The 24028-nt window shown below is 39.8% G+C and overlaps 2 protein-coding genes across 4 annotated transcripts in view; one reads left to right on the top strand and one right to left on the bottom strand.

Moving 5' to 3' along the window:
* LOC128704172 (protein O-linked-mannose beta-1,2-N-acetylglucosaminyltransferase 1) overlaps positions 1-24028 on the top strand; it is a 113183-nt gene that overhangs the window by 15819 nt on the left and 73336 nt on the right. The gene's annotated exons all lie outside the window — the stretch shown is intronic.
* LOC128704068 (uncharacterized PE-PGRS family protein PE_PGRS46) overlaps positions 1-24028 on the bottom strand; it is a 48153-nt gene that overhangs the window by 1014 nt on the left and 23111 nt on the right. The window contains exons 2-7 of the mRNA XM_053799076.2: positions 16802-16846; positions 13361-13476; positions 10185-10342; positions 9489-9516; positions 8548-8647; positions 7314-7681 (exon numbers count right to left, since the gene is read on the bottom strand). Of these exons, the coding sequence (XP_053655051.2) occupies positions 7314-7681; positions 8548-8647; positions 9489-9516; positions 10185-10342; positions 13361-13476; positions 16802-16846 (815 nt within the window). The remainder of the gene's footprint in view (positions 1-7313; positions 7682-8547; positions 8648-9488; positions 9517-10184; positions 10343-13360; positions 13477-16801; positions 16847-24028) is intronic.

Here is a 24028-nt window from a genome sequence, read left to right as displayed (position 1 = left end):
ACTCAGTTGGCCGAGCAGGTGGGCGAGAGGTTCCTGGAGTTTACCTGGAGTTTACCTGGAGAGAGTTTCGGGGGTCAACGCCCCCGCGGCCCGGTCTGTGACCAGGCCTCCTGGTGGATCAGCGCCTGATCAACCAGGCTGTTGCTGCTGGCTGCACGCAAACCAACGTACGAGCCACAGCCCGGCTGATCAGGAACTGCCTTTAGGTGCTTGTCCAGTGCCAGCTTGAAGACTGCCAGGGGTCTGTTGGTAATCCCCCTTATGTGTGCTGGGAGGCAGTTGAACAGTCTCGGTCCCCTGACACTTATTGTATGGTCTCTTAACGTGCTAGTGACACCCCTGCTTTTCATTGGGGGGATGGTGCATCGTCTGCCAAGTCTTTTGCTTTCGTAGTGAGTGATTTTCGTGTGCAAGTTCGGTACTAGTCCCTCTAGGATTTTCCAGGTGTATATAATCATGTATCTCTCCCTCCTGCGTTCCAGGGAATACAGGTTTAGAAACCTCAAGCGCTCCCAGTAATTGAGGTGTTTTATCTCCGTTATGCGCGCCGTGAAAGTTCTCTGTACATTTTCTAGGTCGGCAATTTCACCTGCCTTGAAAGGTGCTGTTAGAGTGCAGCAATATTCCAGCCTAGATAGAACAAGTGACCTGAAGAGTGTCATCATGGGCTTGGCCTCCCTAGTTTTGAAGGTTCTCATTATCCATCCTGTCATTTTTCTAGCAGATGCGATTGATACAATGTTATGGTCCTTGAAGGTGAGATCCTCCGACATAATCACTCCCAGGTCTTTGACGTTGGTGTTTCGCTCTATTTTGTGGCCAGAATTTGTTTTGTACTCTGATGAAGATTTAATTTCCTCATGTTTACCATATCTGAGTAATTGAAATTTCTCATCGTTGAACTTCATATTGTTTTCTGCAGCCCACTGAAAGATTTGGTTGATGTCCGCCTGGAGCCTTGCAGTGTCTGCAATGGAAGACACTGTCATGCAGATTCGGGTGTCATCTGCAAAGGAAGACACGGTGCTGTGGCTGACATCCTTGTCTATGTCGGATATGAGGATGAGGAACAAGATGGGAGCTAGTACTGTGCCTTGTGGAACAGAGCTTTTCACCGTAGCTGCCTCGGACTTTACTCTGTTGACGACTACTCTCTGTGTTCTGTTAGTGAGGAAATTATAGATCCATCGACCAACTTTTCCTGTTATTCCTTTAGCGCGCATTTTGTGCGCTATTACGCCATGGTCACACTTGTCGAAGGCTTTTGCAAAGTCTGTATATATTACATCTGCATTCTTTTTGTCTTCTAGTGCATTTAGGACCTTGTCGTAGTGATCCAGTAGTTGAGACAGACAGGAGCGACCTGTTCTAAACCCATGTTGCCCTGGGTTGTGTAACTGATGGGTTTCTAGATGGGTGGTGATCTTGCTTCTTAGGACCCTTTCAAAGATTTTTATGATATGGGATGTTAGTGCTATTGGTCTGTAGTTCTTTGCTGTTGCTTTTCTGCCCCCTTTGTGGAGTGGGGCTATGTCTGTTGTTTTTAGTAACTGAGGGACGACCCCCGTGTCCATGCTCCCTCTCCATAGGATGGAAAAGGCTCGTGATAGGGGCTTCTTGCAGTTCTTGATGAACACAGAGTTCCATGAGTCTGGCCCTGGGGCAGAGTGCATGGGCATGTCATTTATCGCCTGTTCGAAGTCATTTGGCGTCAGGATAACATCGGATAGGCTTGTGTTAATCAAATTTTGTGGCTCTCTCATAAAAAATTCATTTTGATCTTCGACTCTCAGTCTGGTTAGCGGCTTGCTAAAAACTGAGTCATATTGGGACTTGAGTAGCTCACTCATTTCCTTGCTGTCATCTGTGTAGGACCCATCTTGTTTAAGTAGGGGCCCAATACTGGACGTTGTTCTCGATTTTGATTTGGCATAGGAGAAGAAATACTTTGGGTTTCTTTCGATTTCATTTATGGCTTTTAGTTCTTCCCGCGATTCCTGACTCCTAAAGGATTCTTTTAGCTTAAGTTCGATGCTTGCTATTTCTCTGACCAGTGTCTCCCTGCGCATTTCTGATATATTGACCTCTTTTAGCCGCTCTGTTATTCTTTTCCGTCGCCTGTAAAGGGAGCGCCTGTCTCTTTCTATTTTACATCTACTCCTCCTTTTTCTTAGAGGAATAAGCCTTGTGCATACATCGAGTGCCACCGAGTTAATCTGTTCTAGGCATAAGTTTGGGTCTGTGTTGCTTAGTATATCTTCCCAGCTTATATCGGTTAGGACTTGGTTTACTTGGTCCCACTTTATGTTTTTGTTATTGAAGTTGAATTTGGTGAATGCTCCCTCGTGACTAGTCTCATTTTGTCGGTCTGAGGCTCCACGCATACATGTCTGAACCTCAATTATGTTGTGATCTGAGTATATTGTTTTTGATATGGTGACATTTCTTATCAGATCATCATTGTTAGTGAAGATGAGGTCTAGTGTATTCTCCAGTCTAGTAGGCTCTATTATTTGCTGGTTTAAATTGAATTTTGTGCAGAGATTTAAAAGCTCGTGTGAGTGTGAGTTTTCATCAGAGCTGCCTCCTGGTGTTATTACTGCAACAATATTATTTGCTATATTCCTCCATTTTAGGTGCCTTAAGTTGAAATCCCCCAGGACCAAGATGTTGGGTGCAGGAGCTGGAAGATTTTCCAGACAGTGGTCAATTTTTAACAGCTGTTCCTGGAATTGCTGGGATGTTGCATCCGGAGGCTTGTAGACTACCACAATGACTAGGTTTTGGTTCTCGACCTTTACTGCTAAAACTTCCACTACGTCATTTGAGGCATTAAGCAGTTCTGTGCAAACAAGTGACTCTGCAATGTACAGGCCAACCCCCCCCCTTTTGCCTGTTCACTCTGTCACATCTGTATAGGTTGTAACCTGGGATCCATATTTCGTTGTCCAAGTGATCCTTTATGTGGGTCTCAGTGAAAGCCGCGAACATTGCCTTTGCCTCTGCAAGCAGTCCACGGATGAAAGGTATTTTGTTGTTTATTGCTGGCTTTAGACCCTGTATATTTGCAAAGAAGAATGTTATCGGACTGGTGGTATTGTTGGTACTGGGGGGGGATTTTTTTTCCGGCATTAGTATCTGTATCTGTTGGTTTGGAGTGGAGGCCATCGACTGTGGTTCCACTCCAGGAATGACTGGATTTGGTGTACGATTTCTGCCATTTCCTGCCAGTTTTTTTTTCCTTCCTGGCACTAAAAAACCTCTCCCTCTTGAGTGGCTGTGGCTACCCAGGTTTTCCCATGGCCTGGATGTTTTGTATCTTTTTGTCCCCTTTAGATGGTATGCCTGGCAATTTAAGTTATAGCACAGTCTTTCCTGTACTGAAGAGGTACACATTTCAGGGTGAAAAAGCTTACAGGAAGGGAGTTTGCATTTTCCTGTTGTCATATGGGCATGACATTTTCTAGGGTGAGTAAATTTGCCCAGTATGTATGATTATGTTTCTAGTGCTAATTAGCACTGATTCTAAGCCCCGCCACTGATCTGGTTTCCTCTGGTGTGTGATGCAACAAGGTTGTATTACGATGACTGGCACACACATTCAAAGTGCTGTTAGTGTCAAAGAATGGAACAAATGCCACTCTTTAACACCAACAGCACTTTGAATGTGTGTGCCAATCATCGTAATACAACATCTTCATCTCATAAAACGCGCCGAAGCCAAACTCATTATTTCAAAAGAAAGTTCTTAGAATCATCCGTCATTCACTATACAAACATTATCAACCAGTATATGAGTAGCTTCCGGCTCGTTGAAACTCTAGCCCACCTCGGTCAACCGAGTAAACCTGCACTGCTACCCTATACATTTCATACCTTTCCAGGTACTGTCTGTAACAGTTGATGAAGCTTAGTGCCCAAACAAAACTTCATTTGCTTATAAGAGTTTTCATACTACTTATTTGTCTTTTACTCTACAATTTGTTACAACGATCTTCAGATCATCTATAACTAATTTCCCATCTATGCTGGAAAAGTTGAAATCTCCTAGTAGGAAGATGTTTGGGGCAGGAGTTGGGAGATTTTCCAGACAGTAGGCAATTTTCAAAAGCTGTTCCCGGAAATGCTGGGAAGTTGCATCTGTTGGCTTGTATACATATGTATATATATTAAGCAAATATCGCAAACCAAGCGATACAAGATGCAAATCATTCTACTCCCCCTGTGGTTGTTTTGCATGTATATATATATATATATATATATATGTATATATATATGTATATATATTTATATATATATATATATATATATATATGTATATATATAAATATAGGGAGGTACCACCTCTAGAACTGTTATGGGGACCCTCATCCTCAGAGAAAAGAATAAACTTGCTTCTGGGAAAACTCATGTATATATATGTATATATGTATATATGTATATATATATATATATATATATATATATATATATATATATATATATATATATATATATATATATATGCAAAACAACCACTCTGAAAGAATAGAGAAATTCCAAGAGCTTTCGTGACTACTCACATTATCAAGGAACTATGAAAGTAAAGCATCCAAGGAAGCTATATAAGGGGTCTGGCCAGCACCTCACTATCAGATCCCACAACGGTTAAAAACCTGACGCGCGCCGACCCAACTTGGATAGGTCCTTTGCACAACTCACCCACAAACTATTCTACCCAAGAAAATTTAAAAATTATTATTTGTCTAGTGTATTAAATTCTTCCCAAATTCTATTAATTATAAATGGATCTAATTTATATAAACCAAAGGAAATATTCATATTATTGTCAAAACTGCTTTTTATGAAACAAGATTCAATTATATTCCTGTCGACCATGGACTTGCTTGATACTACTTTCTCAACTTTTTGAAAATCAATTGGATGGTTAAAATCTTTTACATGAATAAATAGAGCATTGGAATCTTGTCCAGTTCTAATGCTATATTTATGTTGTTTTAATCTTAGTTCGAGATTTTTACCAGTTTGACCGTAATAAACTTTATCGCAAATTTTACAAGGAATCTTATAGACACATCCATCAGCATTTTGGGGGGAATTCTTTATCAAAAGTTTTTTTTACTGTATCAAGATTTTTGAATACAACTTTAATATTAAAAGTCTTAAGAAGAGAAGGCATATCAACCAAGTTTTCATGGTAAGGGAGAACCAACATATTTTTAGTTGAATAAGGCTGGTTGTCCCTTTTTGGATTGTAAAAAGTATTTCTAGCAATTTTAAAAGATTTATCAATTACATTTCCTGGGTATTTTAAATCATTACCTATTTCATAAATTTTGGATATTTCCTCATCTATGAACTCAGGACTACAAATTCGTAAAGCTCTCAAAAACATTGATGAGAAAACAGACAGTTTGACTCTATCTTGATGCAAGGAATAAGAGTGGACATAGGAACAGTTATTTGTAGGTTTTCTGTAAATTTTAAATTTGAATTCATTATTACCCTTAATAATTAAAACATCTAGAAAAGGCAATGAGTTATTTTCTTCAAACTCAACAGTAAAGTTTATAGAATGGGCTAAGCTATTTAATTTTCCAAGGAAATGGTGTATATCTACATTTTTGGGCATAAGACACAAAATATCATCAACATATCTGAACCATTTAGCTCTATTAGGGAGGATTGTGTTAAGCAACCTTGTTTCAAAAAAATCCATGTATAGGTTACTAAGAACAGGTGAAAGAGGATTTCCCATTGCCATACCAAACTTCTGAGTGTAAAACTTATCATTAAATACAAATTTTGCATCAACAATGCAAAGTTTAATAAGTTTAATGATAGTAGGAACTGGCAATGGTAAATCATAGTTAACGAGTTCTTCAGATAAGAAACTTAAATCATCAACAGGAACTTTCGTAAACAAAGAAGTAACATCAAAACTAACCATGTTAAAATCATTTAAGTCAGTCAAGGAGCTTAATTTATCAACCAAGTCTATGTTGTTTTTAACATTAAAGTTAGAAATTTTGCCAACAATAGGGCTCAAAATATCAACAAGCCATTTGGATAATTTGTATGAAACTGACCCTATGGAGCTAATAATTGGTCTGACTGGATTCCCTGGTTTGTGTGTTTTTATTAGTCCATACATGTAAGGTAAAGATGGATTAGTGGAAGTAAATTGTTTGACTAATTCATCTTTGCCTTTCAGTAGAAGTTTTATTGTTTTATTGAAATTGCTGTTAACGGTTTCTTGGGGATTTTTCCTAAGTTTAGAATAGGTTTCAGTAAAAAAACTTTTGATAAAGAATTCCCCCCAAAATGCTGATGGATGTGTCTATAAGATTCCTTGTAAAATTTGCGATAAAGTTTATTACGGTCAAACTGGTAAAAATCTCGAACTAAGATTAAAACAACATAAATATAGCATTAGAACTGGACAAGATTCCAATGCTCTATTTATTCATGTAAGAGATTTTAACCATCCAATTGATTTTCAAAAAGTTGAGAAAGTAGTATCAAGCAAGTCCATGGTCGACAGGAATATAATTGAATCTTGTTTCATAAAAAGCAGTTTTGACAATAATATGAATATTTCCTTTGGTTTATATAAATTAGATCCATTTATAATTAATAGAATTTGGGAAGAATTTAATACACTAGAGTGACTAGACAAATAATTTTTAAATTTTCTTGGGTAGAATAGTTTGTGGGTGAGTTGTGCAAAGGACCTATCCAAGTTGGGTCGGCACGCGTCAGGTGTTTAACCGTTGTGGGATCTGATAGTGAGGTGCTGGCCAGACCCCTTATATAGCTTCCTTGGATGCTTTACTTTCATAGTTCCTTGATAATGTGAGTAGTCACGAAAGCGCTTGGAATTTCTCTATTCTTTCAGAGTGGTTGTTTTGCATATTCTGAAATCACCTGTTTACTGTGATCTTATTGCATATATATATATATATATATATATATATATATATATATATATATATATATATATATATATATATATATATATATATATATATATATATATAACATTTTATGGTGGTGATTGTAGCTACATTATTACGTCGCTTCAAGGGAAAGACGTGCCTTGATGATTTAATAAACCGGAGCTACTCTCCCTTGAGTCAAATCGTATTACCTCCATGTCCTCCCTTGTGTTGTATGATTACTAGTTTAGCGTTTCATCATCAATATAATATGATACTTAATTATACATTATCATGTGTTTGACATAAACGAGAACATTTTACAATTTGAGGGCATCATCATTCCTCTTAGGGTGAAGTACTCAGAAGTCTTACTTGGGTGGTGGTGTTTCCAGTACCGAAGCCGGGGTATGCGTACCCAATACGGATCGGGACGCCCAGACCTAGCCCAACCCCCCAGCCACCGGCCATGGCTGCGCCCATCAGCATCCCAGCGCCGAAATCTCCATTGTCGCGGCGGTCCAGGATGATGGGTCCTCCACCGCCATACACTGCCGCTCCACCTGGTCCTCCACCGTAACCTGGTCCTCCGCCGTAACCAGGTCCTCCACCGTAACCAGGTCCACCGTAACCAGGTCCTCCACTGTAACCAGGTCCTCCACCGTAACCTCCTCTTCCACTGTATCCTCCTCTTCCACCGTACCCTCCTGTTGGATACCCTCTACCTCCTCCACCTCCAGGATCTGAAGCGAGAGAATCTATTAATCAGTAAAAGCCTTAGATAGTATACCAACACAATAATACTGGTAAATGTTATCACTTAGCGCTAACCTCCAGAATGTAACGTAATGTAACGTAAATATTGCGATTTATTTTCAAGGAAAGAAAAATAGATAAAGATCTTCAGCGACTCAATAGGTAGCAGTCAACGTTCCCGGACCTTCGAAATCTAAATCCTTCAAGGAAGGGGGTGATATATCTTGATGCTGGTGAAGGGCTCTTGATTTAAAAATATGGAGCTACCCTTCCCTACTTTGGATCAAACACGATTTCCTCTCATTCCTTAGGCGCTGTTTGACTCGTACGGGTTTAATTCCCCGTGAATATATTAACAATAATGAAATCGTAGTTTTTGTTATATTCTTTATTATACTTCCTTGTACTAGGTTGCAGTAGTACCGAGAAAGATTGTAATTACAGTGTCTTTGTAGTGTAAAATATAGGAAATATTTATTTTGTCCTTCATTCTCAGTAAATTGTTTGATCTGTGTCCATATGCTCTTATAAATTATTTTTCCACTTTGAGGCTGAATATTACAAGAGCAGTCCCTAATGGCATTTTTTTTAGGTCATCGATATTCATTAGCCACAGCAAGGTAATCCTACAATGCCACGAGTAAACTATCACGTGGTGACAAAGCTTGGAAGTGGCCATGCCATGGCTAAATATCCGCTGGCTTACCTCATCTACATTACGACAGCTCTCGTCGTCTTCGATTCGAAAAAATACCTCATCTACATTTTATGCCCCATTTAAGAAACAAAGGTCATTACATAGAGGTGTATCCTAAGATGTGTTTGGAGGGAGAATTATGACAGAGCTACTTACTATATGGAGGGGCAGTAGGTGCTGAGTTGTAAGGTGGTGGTGGCTCCAGCTTCAGTTCCTCACTTGGAGGCAGTTTAGGCAGCTCAGGTGGCGGGGGCAGCTGCACACGCCAAGAAAATCAACACATTATTTCATTTAATGATTTAAGATTATTTTGAATTTGCTGTGGGGAGGGGGTGTTATATTAACATTAATATTTGACAAACAGCTTACGGGAAACACGTAAAAATGTCTATGGTACAGCATTAGTGTGATCTATAATGTTTAAATGTTTAATTTGATTTACAATTAAAGAATAAAAATATGAAAATGTAAAACGATTATGAAAAATACTGTATATATATACATATATAGAATTGATAAATTAGACACATGTGCAACTCATGGGTATCTTTATTAAGGAAACGTTTCGCCACACAGTTGCTTCATCAGTCCATACACAGGAGAAGCTTGAAGAACAGGAGGAGAATGAGGTAATCAGTCCCTCAACCTTGAGTCGATGTGGTCAGTCCATCAATCTTGAGTAGAATACGGCATATCAGCGGAGAAGCAGCTTATAAACCGTAGGTAGGAGAGGTGCAGCAGTCATAGGTGGTGTCACATTTGCCCAATGTGGAAGTAGGTCGTGCCCAAGGGTTAGGTAAGGGAAGAATTCCCAAGTATTAAGATCCCAAGAAGTTGCAGTGTCTGACAGGATTGTAGATGACTGGTTGTGTTAACCAGTTATCTACAATATATAGAATTGAGAAATAACACTCGTATCATTTACAGTACAAACCCTATATCTAGGAGGGCTCTTGATCTGAGGAAATGAAGCTACCTACCCCTTCCTCAGGGTTAACTTGAATGCCTTTCATTCCCCAGACGCTGTATAGCCCTTACGTACTTAGCGCTTCCCCATGAATATAAAATTAATGAACGTTGAGGAGCACAATACTCACTGTGTTACTGATGGCTGTCATCCACTGGCTGAGTGAGGCACAAAGAAAAAATACGTCAGTAATAGATTCCCAGGCATCGCAATAGTACGTAAAACAAAAAAAATCATGACATGTAATTAACGAGTCTCGATCTTCCTGCTAATGGCGGCGCGCTCCTCAGTGATAATGAAGTTAAATATTGTATCAACACCGTAAATAAACATAATAATAATAAAAGGTTATGTACACTGATATGTCTCTCTACAGTCTACAAACACACACTTGCATCTCCCAGCCCCCACTCTCACCGTACAAGTTGTCACTGGGCTTCTCTCCGCCTCTCCTCTGATCCTACAAGTTGTCACGGCTTCTCTCCGCCTCTGATCCTATAAGTTGTCACTGGGCTTCTCTCCGCCTCTCCTCTGATCCTACAGGTTGTCACTGGGCTTCTCTCCGCCTCTCCTCTAATCCTAAAAGTTGTCACTGGGCTTCTCTCCGCCTCTCCTCTAATCCTAAAAGTTGTCACTGGGCTTCTCTCCGCCTCTCCTCTAATCCTAAAAGTTGTCACTTGGTTTCTCTCCTCTGATCCTACAAGTTGTCCCTTGGCTTCTCTCCGCCTCTCCTCTGATCCTACAAGTTGTCACTTGGCTTCTCTCCGCCTCCCCTCTGATCGCACAAGTTACCACTTTCTCTCAGCTTTCAGTGTTGTACACGCACTTAACGTCGTCAGCGTTCTGGCAGATGAACCAGTGCATTCTGTCCTTTGTCTTGTTGCCGAACACCACCATGTTGTTGGGGTCAGTGCCTTTGGGCAGCTCAGGGCGACCTGGAACGTAACAGGCGAAGGGACCAGCTGCCATCATCTCCGGCGCCTCCTGTAACAACCAGTGACCATCAGTATGTGATCATAAGCATGGTGTTAAGGGAAGGGGTGGGCAGTATGTAACAACGGGGGATGGTTTTAAGGGGAGGGAAGGTCAGTATGTAACAACGGGGGATGGTTTTAAGGGGAGGGAAGGTCAGTATGTAACAACGGGGGATGGTTTTAAGGGGAGAGAAGGTCAGTATGTAACAACGGGGGATGGTTTTAAGGGGAGGGAAGGTCAGTATGTAACAACAGGGGATGGTTTTAAGGGGAGGGAAGGTCAGTATGTAACAACGGGGGATGGTTTTAAGGGGAGGGAAGGTCAGTATATAACAACAGGGGATGGATTTAAGGGGAGGGAAGGTCAGTATGTAACAACGGGAGTGGTGTAACGAGGAAGAATGGGGAGGGTCATTTCTCTATACCTCACTAAGGAATTTGTGCTTGGGGGATCAACCCCCCACCTGTGTTCCTGTGCTGAGCGTTTTATTCATGTTCATAGTTTTTATTTACGTAATTTTATCTTTGTTTTTAATGTGTGTATATTTTTTATCTTTGATTTAAATGTGTGTAATGTATATTATTATTTTACTGATACGAGCGCTGAGTGACCTTCGTGGCTGAAGTGCTCTGTACCACAGCTGCTACCACATACCTAGAAGTGCTCTGTACCACAGCTGCTACCACATACCTAGAAGAAGTGCTCTGTACCACAGCTACCACATACCTAGAAGAAGTGCTCTGTACCACAGCTGCTACCACATACCTAGAAGAAGTGCTCTGTACCACAGCTGCTACCACATACCTAGAAGAAGTGCTCTGTACCACAGCTGCTACCACATACCTAGAAGAAGTGCTCTGTACCACAGCTGCTACCACATACCTAGAAGAAGTGCTCTGTACCACAGCTGCTACCACATACCTAGAAGAAGTGCTCTGTACCACAGCTGCTACCACATACCTAGAAGCTATCAGAACCATCATCAACTCAAATTTTAGGCAGCACACGATGCCCTTCTTCAAATCCCCAAACTTATTAAATATAAATGTCATATATACTTGCTACAGTTTATTCCATCTTGGAAACTTTACATAGTAATGGTGATGCTGACCTATGACACTTCCTGGACAACTGTAACACAACACACAGGCATCACAACTGATAGTCCTCGTGGTCGTCTGAACCTCTACAGAAAAAGGCAAATAAAATGGCCAAATGGAATAACTTATGAGATGACTAAAAAAATTAATTTAATGAATTCAAACAAAAAACTTAAAAAAGTGAGCCCCATGTATACAAACGAAAGTAATTATTTTAGTAACTTTAAAATGGCATTAAATTTTTACTTTTTTTTCAAGTTATAAATTACACCAAGTTCCGTATTTTTTAAATTTAATCATATCTCCAACCATTATTATATCATAACTGCAGCAGTGTTTGACCTGTGGGTTTAGAGCTTAGTTTTGATTGTAACAATAATACATCCCAACTTCACTGTTTAGTTTTTAATCCCCTTCATGTTAAAGTTCAAGTCTACATTAAATTTTTAATAGTTTTTATCAATGCTCAATTTTTAATAAAAGCTTGTATTACAGTATTAAGCAATTTTATATACACACGTCTAATATATATATATATATATATATATATATATATATATATATATATATATATATATATATATATATATATATATATATATATATATTCTTAATTTTAGTCTTCGTTTTAAGACTGGTCGAAACAACTAATCTTAATTATACGCTTTACCTTAGATTTAGATTCTTTATTTTCAGTCACTATATACAAAATATACAATAATCAAAGTCCACAAGATGCACAACATTGTGGTCGAAACTTAGTCTAGTTTAAAGAACTACATAGTTTGATTTATTTTATAAGGGCCTATAAATGACACTAGGTTACAACACCCTTCATTAGGTGTAAACAATTGTTAGTGTATGGTGGTAAAATGGTGAGTGGATGTTATGCATTGTAGAGCAGCTGGTGTAACTCTGATTAAGTATGATGTAGTTTCTTTGGAAACACAGTTGTCATTATTATATCCGGGCAAGAGTGGTGACAGGTGATGGATATCAGGAAAGAATGGTGACTGGTGATCGGTATCAGTTAGAGAGGTGACAGGTGATCAGTATCAGACAGGGTGGTGACAGGTGATCAGTATTAGACAGGGTAGTGACAGGTGATCAATATCAGACAGGGTGGTGACAGGTGATCAGTATCAGACAGGGTGGTGACAGGTGATCAGTATCAGACAGGGTGGTGACAGGTGATCAATATCAGACAGGGTGGTGACAGGTGATCAATATCAGACAGGGTGGTGACAGGTGATCAATATCAGACAGGGTGGTGACAGGTGATCAATATCAGACAGGGTGGTGACAGGTGATCAATATCAGACAGGGTGGTGACAGGTGATCAATATCAGACAGGGTGGTGACAGGTGATCAATATCAGACAGGGTGGTGACAGGTGAACAGTATCAAGTAGGGTGGTGAAAGGTATTAAATATTGGAGGGGTAAGAGACGTAAATATATTTTCGGATAGTCATGGGTGATATATATTGATGTTTATTGACAACAACTGACAAATATTTGACAGGGTAGGGGTGGTATTTTGTCAAAAAAAATGTGAAAAAGTTCTTTATTCATTATTCATAACATTTGTTTTTATTCATAGTTAATAACTAATGTGTAAACAGTTAAGGAGGCCTGAGCTTATAAACTCTCGCTAGGTTGGAATAAAGGGAAGGTTACATAAATATAGTTCCTGTGATTAGGTAAGTATAGCTAGATGAAGAACCCCCATTAGCAATAAGTCACAAGGTTTTTCTTTATTGGGTTATCTTAGGTTAAATGTACATAGTATACTTTTCATGTGCCCTCAAGACCACAGTAAAAAAAATAATTGTATGATGTGTATATTAGACTTAAAAATTTGCAAGACTACAACTAGGCAAGTGCAAATAAATGATTACAACTAGGTTAGTGAGTATAACTGAGTACCTTAATGACGATAGCACCCAGGAGGTCAGACTCGTCATGAGTCTTGTACCACTCCAGAGTTGAGTCTTCGTGTAGTACCACCCATTCCTCGCGCCAGTTCGACCCCAAGAAGCGTTCTGTAAGGTGGCACAATCCAGTTAATAAGCTCTTATAGCGTCACATGTGTTACGGGGGGGGGGGGTGGAACGTGATTCACCCTCAGGGACTTCGCCTGGCGCAGCTTTATGCGAAGACAGTCGTCGCAGAGCAACCTTTTATTGGGGGCAAAGCTTCGCTGTGTAGAGTTTTATGTGGTTTAAAAAGACACGTGAGCAAACACTAGGACATTTCAGAAAATGTTTCGGTCCTGGGACCTTGATCACGTCTAACACACAATTTGTCGGTATTAATTACCAAGGCTTAAACCAATTTTATGTAGAGCTCTACACAGAGCTAAATGTCCCAATAAATGCTTGCTCTGAAACGCATTTTCTACAATGTTGTTTGTTGAGAGTATGACACTAGGCTCGTGCTGTCTGATGATTCCTTGTTTCGTGGTGCTCTCTCACATTAACCTCAGTTTATTCTTATATGGCGTAATTCTTTTACCAAATACATTTATGCTTATAATTTTTAACGAATATTTCACATTCCCTGAAAAGATAATGAAATAATAGCATTAATATTAAAAATGATAAAACTTTTCAGAAGAGTATACAACTTGTGGAAAATACTGTGTATATTTTCCAGAAATACAGTAGTTATATGTAAATAGATGGCCATACTGTATTTAATAAAAAATTGTCATAAAAAATGGGAAGCTGCGCCTGCGCAGGACACTCGCCATTATTGTTTGAATTGAACAGAACATTAGTGATTAATGTGAAGAATTTTCGTGCTCTAGAGGTTAAAATTGGGCTGACACCTCTCAAATAGGAGGCGAAATTGTTGGATGTGCATTCCTGCATAATTTGAGTATCAGGCGACAGGACAGGACAACTCCAGGAACCTCAGATAAGCTGTCTAATTTATGTTTAAATTCTGGCCAGTAAATTTTTCATAAATGTAGGTAAAAGGGGGGGTCCTGTACATGACACATTAATCTCCAGTCAAATTGGTGAGTGATATTAAGATATTTTCCTTCTGTTATATAAATGTGTTTATATATAATCATTTTTTAATTTAATATACAGTCCACAAATTTTTATTTACCAGAATTCCTGGTGATGTATCTTTTATTTATAATAGGTCCAGAGCAACTTGTGGATATGACAGTGGTAGGTATCGAAGGGGGACATTTTTTGCGACCTAGGTGTCCCAAATTCCTACTTGTCTAACTAATAAATAATAATTATCTTTCTTCATTTACTGTTATGTACATAATGATACATTCAGATAAATGTAATTTTCCACACAACTTTTGTGATGAGTTTGTTGTTGTTGGAACTGTCTTCTAACATACCACTGTTATTGAGCTGTTTATTTGTGCGTTCGAGGAATTAGTTTTTTTTTATGCGGCTTCATCGTTTGTTATGAGGTGGTGCAAGGACAGCAGAGGGAGCCTTTGTTAGTAAGCCTTTATTAGCGAACCTTTGTTAGCGAGCCTTTGTTATGCAACTGTTCGCTCGCTGGTGAGCCTTTCAAGGGAAGAGGAAGCGGGGAAGCTTGGAAGGGAGGGGACGGGGGAAAGGAGGGATAGATGGGAAAAGAGGGAGAGAGGGAAAATATAAACAGGGAAGCAAGAGAAGGAAGGGAAAGAGAGAAGGGGAGGGGAAAGAAGGATGGGAAAGAGAGATGAAGACGGGAAGGAGAAAGGAACGAGGGTAATATATAATCCCTATATTGATATCTTAGACATTCCATTTAGCCTGTACCACACAATATTGATGGATTGATCCAAGTCATCACCATTACTACCGTTTGGTTGACGCTGGAACGCCATAACCATGGCCACGGTTGACCCCGTTGTCACCTCTAGTGACGGTGGTTAAGTGTTGTAGCCGAGCTGGTTAAACAATCTGGATTTTTTATTTATTTATCAAAATTAGGTATATCACCGATGTGCTGCTACCATATTCTATATGATAGTTACACAGTAGGAGCATACGTTGTCTCCTCATGATGAATTTGACACCTGCGCAACATCTGGGTATATTGCACTTGACATAATCTGCCAGGCAGCACCGAGCATTTTCACACTACTGCGGTTTGTTTGCAATCGTGTCATTACGATTTTATGAGTCATGATGAAATAGCTGTGATATTGGCCTGTACGTATACACAATAAGTAATAAGACACAATGAGCAAACCAAACCTGTTTAAAAAAAGCCTCTTACTGAGGGGAAACATTGTTTTTAATTAAATAAAAGTTTGCGTTTTATATATTGTATCTTACTCGTCGGCTTATTATTCCAAAACACCCTCCGTGGTATCACTACATTAATGGAATACAATACCATGGTAACTAAAACACCTGAACAACACCTAGATATCTTACTGACGAGATGTTTCGCCAACTATTACAATAGGTTGTGTTTCCACATCAATACAAAGGTTGTCATTACAAAGGCGTAGTGGCCTAGATAGTATGGTAATCGATTAGGTGGCATGGCTAAGAGGCTCTAATCTTCACCAGGGTGCTTGGGGGTAAGGGGTCACCTAAATATACAAATTGTCTACAATAAAACAGCATCAGTCACACTAAAGTCGAGGATAACAGTTGCAACGAGTACATCAACAGACACTTGAAGCTGACAGTCGGCGTCTTAATAAGTTCCACGAATATAATAAGAATAATAACATGTTTTTCGGTCTCTGCCCAGCTGTAACTGTATCTGGTGAAGAAGCTTCCTTGTCGAAGTAGAGGTGAGCATCTTGTGGCGGCTGGACTCTTGTTTCATATTAGAGGTGTGTATTGGCTGTGTATACAGCAACAACTATGACTGCATCCCACACCACTGTAAGTCGACTCACGAAATCATAATGACACAATTGCAAACAAACCATACCAAGGGGTAACGCGTCAGTCCGGAGTTTCATGACTGTGATTGCGGGTTCTATCCCCTCCCGTGGTATGGTTTGTTTCACTGTAAGTTATATTCCACTCTGTCTAGTAGCCCATTGTCTTGTCATTTCTTCCAAATTCAGTCTCCCTCAGTATTCATGCTATTCTCTCTCAACTGTATCCCTTGAATTAGTGCGCTAAAGTATAATTCCATTCTTATACAGTAAATGTCACTTGATTATAATAACACTTAAGTAAATAATTAACAGTAAACCAGATCTGACATTTACTGTATAAGAATGCAGCTGTACTTTAGTAATAACCTTAAGTACACCAAAGGTGTACCTTTAATGTGCTAAAGGTACCTTGAGAATATATATCTTTCACACGGGAAGGGAAAAAAATCAGATAACCACTTAAAGGTCTGCCTTCATACAAGTTAATTTACAATACTTACTTTTGTATCTTGTTAAGAAGCCTTTCCGAACCGGTTTAGCCATGGCTGTGGAAATAGGAAGAAATCTTTGGTTAATATTCAGTGTCGTGGGATTGTTCTAAGTAGTAACGACAATACTTATAGTGTTATAGCTATGGTAGTAACTAGGAGGATAAACATTCTTTCCAGACCCCTAGTTCCCCATATAAGCTGATCTAACTGAGATCAGGAACCTACAATTCCCCATGTATATAATGATAATCTTTCCTAGATTGCCACTTACAATAGTCGACTAACACTGCCACTACTAGGTGAAGAGGAGCAGGTGTAAGGGGACTTGACCATATGGTCAAGTCCCCTTACACCTACTGAGCTATTCCGGGAACTGAACGTGGGTCATTTGGGTTTTGAACCAATCCTTCTATCACAGAGCTACAGGAAAGGGTAGCCGAGGGTAAATGTTCGATTAGTTTTAAATATGTAGTGTAGAAGTGGAGCATGCAGGAAGTCGACCCCAAGCTAGTGGTTACTAAAAAATAATGGAATCAATGTTGGAACATGTCAGGCAAGCTCACCTAACATTGAGGTGATAAGCAATGTTGTACGCCTACAGAAACGTTGTTCCCGCTACAATCATCGTAAAAAGATAAGACAAAACTGAAATGTAACCAGTGTAAGCAAATATATATTTGTAAAAAACAATAAACTGAACTTGCATGTAAATATCTATATAAATTTGAACGTATTGTTAATGTTTCGACGACAGATTTGTCACCGCTCACGAGAGTTGTCATTGCCTGTGGGGCCAAGTATTCACTCGCTGATATGTTGATATCTTGTTGATGAAATTTGCGTAACTGTTCACACCGTTCACCTTGACACAGGTGACGGAAACGGTTGAGCACATGTTGGCCTAGTATTTACTAGGCCAATATGTACTCGACCATTCTAAGGTGGCTGCTACTGGATATTTTTTTTTAGGAAATCACATTAATGAATCAGAAAAACATTTCCGAACTCAGCTGGTTTCCGGCTATACACGTGAGAACGTGTTGAGCAGCGAGACAGCAGGACCCACGTATAAAAAATGATTCCAAGATCATCCCTCGCTCCCTGGTCTCTCAACAAGTCTAAATTCTAAAAGAAACACTACACTAATAAGTATTATTACAAAACACAGAACAATAAGGTGTGTACTGAATGTAAGTTGACGTTTGGAAAATTTGTCATTTTATGTGTTCGTAAGACAGAAAGAAAAGATCACCAATCATGCCAGTGCACAGTGTTTAACAGACTATTTTTTCACACTCATGTGACAGGTCGGTAATACTACCCTAAACAACCTACTGTCTCGCTACGAGTGATAATCTTGCAGATTTGAACGTTTCCTAGTTATATTCTAGAATCTCGTTACCTGTGGAAAATACTGTATATATTTTCCAGAAATTCAGTATTTATATGTAAATAGATGGCCATACTGTATTTAATAATATTTGTCATAGAAAACGGAAAGCCTGCGTCTGCGCAGACGAGACTCGTCATCTTGGTTTTGAATTGGATACAACGTTAATATAATGGGAAGAATTTTTCGTGCTCTAGAGGTTAAAATTGGATTGACACCTCCCAAATAGGAGGCGAAATTGTTGGATGTGCATTCCTGCATAACTTGAGATATCAGACGACTGGACAAGACAGCTCCAGGAACCTCAGATAAGCTCTCTAGATTTGTGTATAATTCTGGCCAGTGTTTTCATAAATTTAGTTAGTGAGGTTTTTCTGAGTATGATACAACTTAATATCCAGTCAAATTGGTGAGTGATATTAAGATATATTTTCCTTCTGTTATGTATATGTGAATTTATATATAATCATTTTTTAATATACAGTCCACAAATTTATATATTTACCAGTATTCCTGGTGTATGTATATTTCATTTAATTAATAGGTCCAGAGCAACTTGTGGTTATGACAGTGGTAGGTATCGAAGGGGGACATTTTTTTGCGACCTAGGTGTCCCAAATTTCTACTTGTCTATGTAACATTGATAAATAATAATTATCTTTGTTATCATTTACTGTTATGTACATAATTAGTTACATTCAGATAAATGCAATTTTCCACATTGCCAGATGCACTGCGACCGTTTTATTGACTTATTTTTGGTTTAATATACGTTTTTAATAGTTTAATTAAATCTAACCTAATTTAAATTTCAGAAAATAACATTCATATGTCCACGTGAAGAGTTAAGAAACTGACGTTGGGAACCTTGTAAGAAAATAAGCATAGCAAAATGGGGGTGAGATAGCTGGTGTGTTTCTGGTTGCTAAGTGAGTGTCTCCAGTGTGAGAAACAACCAGTAATCACAGACACCTCGCAGTTGTTAGTTATAATGTATGAGCACCTAGGCTTAATACCAGTCATCGGCATGATGTATAGGGTGGGTCTGCAAATAGTACGTGAGTGGCTACACACAGATGTATGCCCACACACAGATAATGTGTGCCCACACGCAGATAATGTGTGCCCACACGCAGGGTAATGTGGAGCAGTCACAATACCGCAGCTGCAACAATCTGCAACTTACCCACAAACTGGAAATATAAAGTTAACCACTTGAAACTGGTCCTAATCCAGCCGAAATTCAATACAAAAATACTTCCCCATTAAGATACACCAGCACTAAAGTGTTTGAAGCCGACCCGAAAAGGCATTCTATAGTTAATGAATGACCTCCTCCCATGGGAGACTTAGGTCTCGAGACACTCCCCAGATAGGGAGCCAAGGCCATGTCACCACTACTTGGAAAAGACCCGGGCCGGGAGAATACCGGCAAATAAGAAGAAAAAAAAAAGAATGACAGTCAATATCACTATTTATTTAATAAAACCGAAAGATTGGGACTTATGCAGCCAATAATAAATGGAAGTTTGCTTTCTAGACAACATACAAGGGATGAAAATTTAAAACTGATCATTAGACGAATTCTCCAGTTATCGTATATTCCGACGATTCCAAGTTTATTTTTTAAATAATTTAGTATATTGACAAATTTTCCCACACACAAACTACACATAATGAGTGCTATCGAGAATCGTCATCTGTTAAATATCGAAGCCGTTCAGAAGGGGCAGACTAATTTTTGTAACGTGATTTAAATGGAATAAAAATCCCACACTATTTTAAATGTAAAATTGGTAAATGTGCGTCTATAACTTCAGTTTCACTCTCCTCCGTTGTCGAAGTTGGAGGCAAATTTTTATTTTTTAAAGTTTGAAGCCACGTATTAGTGGTGGCTTCTGAGTTACACTACATAACCCGCATATAGGAGAGAAGTTTATGACGACGTTTCGGTCCGACTTGGACCATTAACTTGGACCATTAACTAGTTAATGGTCCAAGTTTGCCAATGACACCAAAATAGACCGTCGAATTCATTCTGACGAGGACACTAGAGCGCTGCAGGAAGATCTAAACAGACTGATGCAATGGTTGGAAAAGTGGCAAATCTCGTTTAATATAGACAAATGCGAAGTTCTTAGCGTTGGAAAGAAAAATAGCCACGACACTTATAAACTAAGTAATGTAGATCTTAATATCTGCGAAAAAGATTTAGGAGTTCTGGTTAGCAGTAATGTAAAACCCAGGCAGCAGTGCGTAAGTGTTCGCAATAGAGCGAATAGAATTCTTGGCATCATATTAAGAAGTATAAATAACAGGAGTCTTCCGGTTATTCTACAACTCTATATATCGTTGATTATGTCTTATTTAAATTATGGTACACAATGCTGGTCACCGTATTACAGGATAGATGTAAATGCGATGGAAAACGTGCGAAGGAGGATGTCCAAGATGCTCCCATATATCAGAAATATTTCCTACGAGGATAGACTGAAGGCCCTGAATCTGCACTCTCTAGAAAGGCGTAGAATTAAGGGAGATATGATTGAGGTGTATAAATGGAAAACAAGAATAAATAAAGGGGATGTAAATAGCGCACTAAAAGTATCTAACCAAGATAGGAATCGCAGTAATGGGTTCAAGATGGAAAAAATTAAATTTAGAAACATAAACGAAAAGTTAGAAGGGAAAAATCAGACAACCACTTACTGGTCCTCCTTCGTGGATAACTGCTTAACGTAGGTCTGGTAAGGTACCGAGCAGCAAGGGCGGTGACCCCTAGAATCGACTACTAGTAAATAATAATAGGTTGGAGGTTGTGGTCCGTCTTTCATACCACCATTGTGGGTGTATGGCACCAGTCAGGACACCTGAGACTTGAGTGTACTCGTACTGCACCTTGCTGGTAGGGTCAAAATTGACACATAGTCCCACTGTTGTCCCTCGTCTTTTCACTCAGTGCTAGTGTGGTACACAATCAACTAGTGACTAAGAGTGCCGGGGTGACACACTAGCGACAGGTGTCACAGGAACACCTGTGTACTGTGTCTCCTAGCGTTATCCATACGGGTATAACGAGAATAATTTTTTGTATACTTGGTTTCACTAATTTAACAAGTTACCTTAATACGCTGGTTATAGTAGTGCTAGGACTATCTTGTGAAGAGTTGTGCATTATCTGTTGAACATGAACTACAATGTGAACAAGTCTTATGTTCTTATACTCTATATACATTTTACGTTATTGTATTCACTAGTTTCAGTTTATTGTAAGTCTACACCCATCGTTTATATTAGTGTGTCCTTGATCTTGCAGCACTAGTCTGTCCTTGATAAACACATAGCCTATGGACACAGATCAAATTTATTCACATAACAGTATCATCCATGGTAGTAAAGTTCTAGTTAAGCATTTTTAAATGGTTTGTATCTATTGATGATATCATGATGTGACAGCTGAGAGTGGTAGCTGTGTCATAGTTACTGAATGTACCTCCTTAAATCGAGGTTCCTCGATGCTGTTTAGAGGCTTTTGATCTAATGAATTGTACCTATACTTCCCTTCAATCGTATCTGAATGTCTCACATTACCCCAGGTACTATATAACCCCTACGAGTTTAGAGCTACCACATGAATGAAAATAATAATAATAATAATAATAATAATAATAATAATAATAATAATAATAATAATAAAAGAGCGCAGCGCAACAAAAGTGAAAGTCACATAACAGGTTTAATGTAATAACTGCATAACGTTGTTGAGTATTGCAGCTAACGGTGTTTTTTTCCGTCATAATATATTGTCTCGGTTAACCGAGCCTTAAATTACAAATATTAGCGTGTGGGGGGTTCAGTGAAATTCCTTAAGGTTAAAGAGGGTTCCTCAAACTCGAGAAAGTTGGCAGCCAGTGCTCAACATGTACTATATTTTATCACGCAGCGCCCACTTAAAATATTTTATTTGTGAATTTACGGTGGCCTTAGTGGTACCTTCCCTTGTTACTTGCACCTGTGTGTGTGTGTGTGTACTCACCCAGTTGTACTTACCTAGTTGAGGTTGCAGGGGTCGAGTCCAAGCTCCTGGCCCCGCCTCTTCACTGGTCGCCACTAGGTCACTCTCCCTGAACCATGAGCTTTATCGTACCTCTGCTTAAAGCTATGTATGGATCCTGCCTCCACTACATCTCTTCCCAAACTATTCCACTTCCTGACTACTCTGTGGCTGAAGAAATACTTCCTAACATCCCTGTGATTCATCTGTGTCTTCAACTTCCAACTGTGTCCCCTTGTTGTTGTGTCCAATCTCTGGAACATTCTGTCTTTGTCCACCTTGTCAATTCCTCTCAGTATTTTGTAAGTCGTTATCATGTCCCCCCTATCTCTCCTGTCCTCCAGTGTCGTCAGGTTGATTTCCCTTAACCTCTCGTCGTAGGACATACCTCTTAGCTCTGGGGCTAGTCTTGTGGCAAACCTTTGCACTTTCTCTAGTTTCTTTACGTGCTTGGCTAGGTGTGGGTTCCAAACTGGTGCCGCATACTCCAATATGGGCCTAACGTACACGGTGTACAGGGTCCTGAACGACTCCTTATTAAGATGTCGGAATGCTGTTCTGAGGTTTGCCAGGCGCCCATATGCTGCAGCAGTTATTTGGTTGATGTGCGCTTCAGGAGATGTGCCTGGTGTTATACTCACCCCAAGATCTTTTTCCTTGGGTGAGGTTTGTAGTCTCTGGCCCCCTAGACTGTACTCCGTCTGCGGTCTTCTTTGCCCTTCCCCAATCTTCATGGCTTTGCACATGGTGGGATTGAACTCCAGGAGCCAATTGCTGGACCAGGTGTGCAGCCTGTCCAGATCCCTTTGTAGTTCTGCCTGGTCTTCGATCGAGTGAATTCTTCTCATCAACTTCGCGTCATCTGCAAACAGGGACACCTTAGAGTCTATTCCTTCCGTCATGTCGTTCACAAATACCAGAAACAGCACTGGTCCTAGGACTGACCCCTGTGGGACCCCGCTGGTCACAGGTGCCCACTCTGACACCTCGCCACGTACCATTACTCGCTGCTGTCTTCCTGACAAATATTCCCTGATCCATTGTAGTGCCTTCCCTGTTATCCCTGCTTGGTCCTCCAGTTTTTGCACTAATCTCTTGTGTGGTACTGTGTCAAACGCCTTCTTGCAGTCCAAGAAAATGCAATCCACCCACCCCTCTCTTGTCTTACTGCTGTCACCTTGTCATAGAACTCCAGTAGGTTTGTGACACAGGATTTCCCGTCCCTGAAACCATGTTGGGTGCTGTTGATGAGATCATTCCTTTCTAGGTGCTCCACCACTCTTCTCCTGACAATCTTCTCCATGACTTTGCATACTATACATGTCAGTGACACTGGTCTGTAGTTTAGTGCTTCATGTCTGTCTCCTTTTTTAAAGATTGGGACTACATTTGCTGTCTTCCATGCCTCAGGCAATCTCCCTGTTTCGATAGATGTATTGAATATTGTTGTTAGGGGTACACATAGCACCTCTGCTCCCTCTCTCAGGACCCATGGAGAGATGTTATCTGGCCCCATTGCCTTTGAGGTATCGAGCTCACTCAGAAGCCTCTTCACTTCTTCCTCGGTTGTGTGTACCGTGTCCAGCACCTGGTGATGTGCCACACCTCTCCGTCCCTCTGGAGCCCCTTCTGTCTCCTCTGTGAACACTTCTTTGAATCTCTTGTTGAGTTCCTCACATACTTCACGGTCATTTCTTGTTGTCTCTCCTCCTTCCTTCCTTAGCCTGATTACCTGGTCCTTGACTGTTGTTTTCCTCCTGATGTGGCTGTATAACAGCTTTGGGTCAGGTTT

The sequence above is a fragment of the Cherax quadricarinatus genome, chromosome 66, assembly GCF_038502225.1.
Source record: "Cherax quadricarinatus isolate ZL_2023a chromosome 66, ASM3850222v1, whole genome shotgun sequence".
Classification (NCBI taxonomy): domain Eukaryota; kingdom Metazoa; phylum Arthropoda; class Malacostraca; order Decapoda; family Parastacidae; genus Cherax; species Cherax quadricarinatus.
Note: the sequence above shows the minus strand (reverse complement) of the source record. Positions and strands in the feature narration are given on the sequence as shown.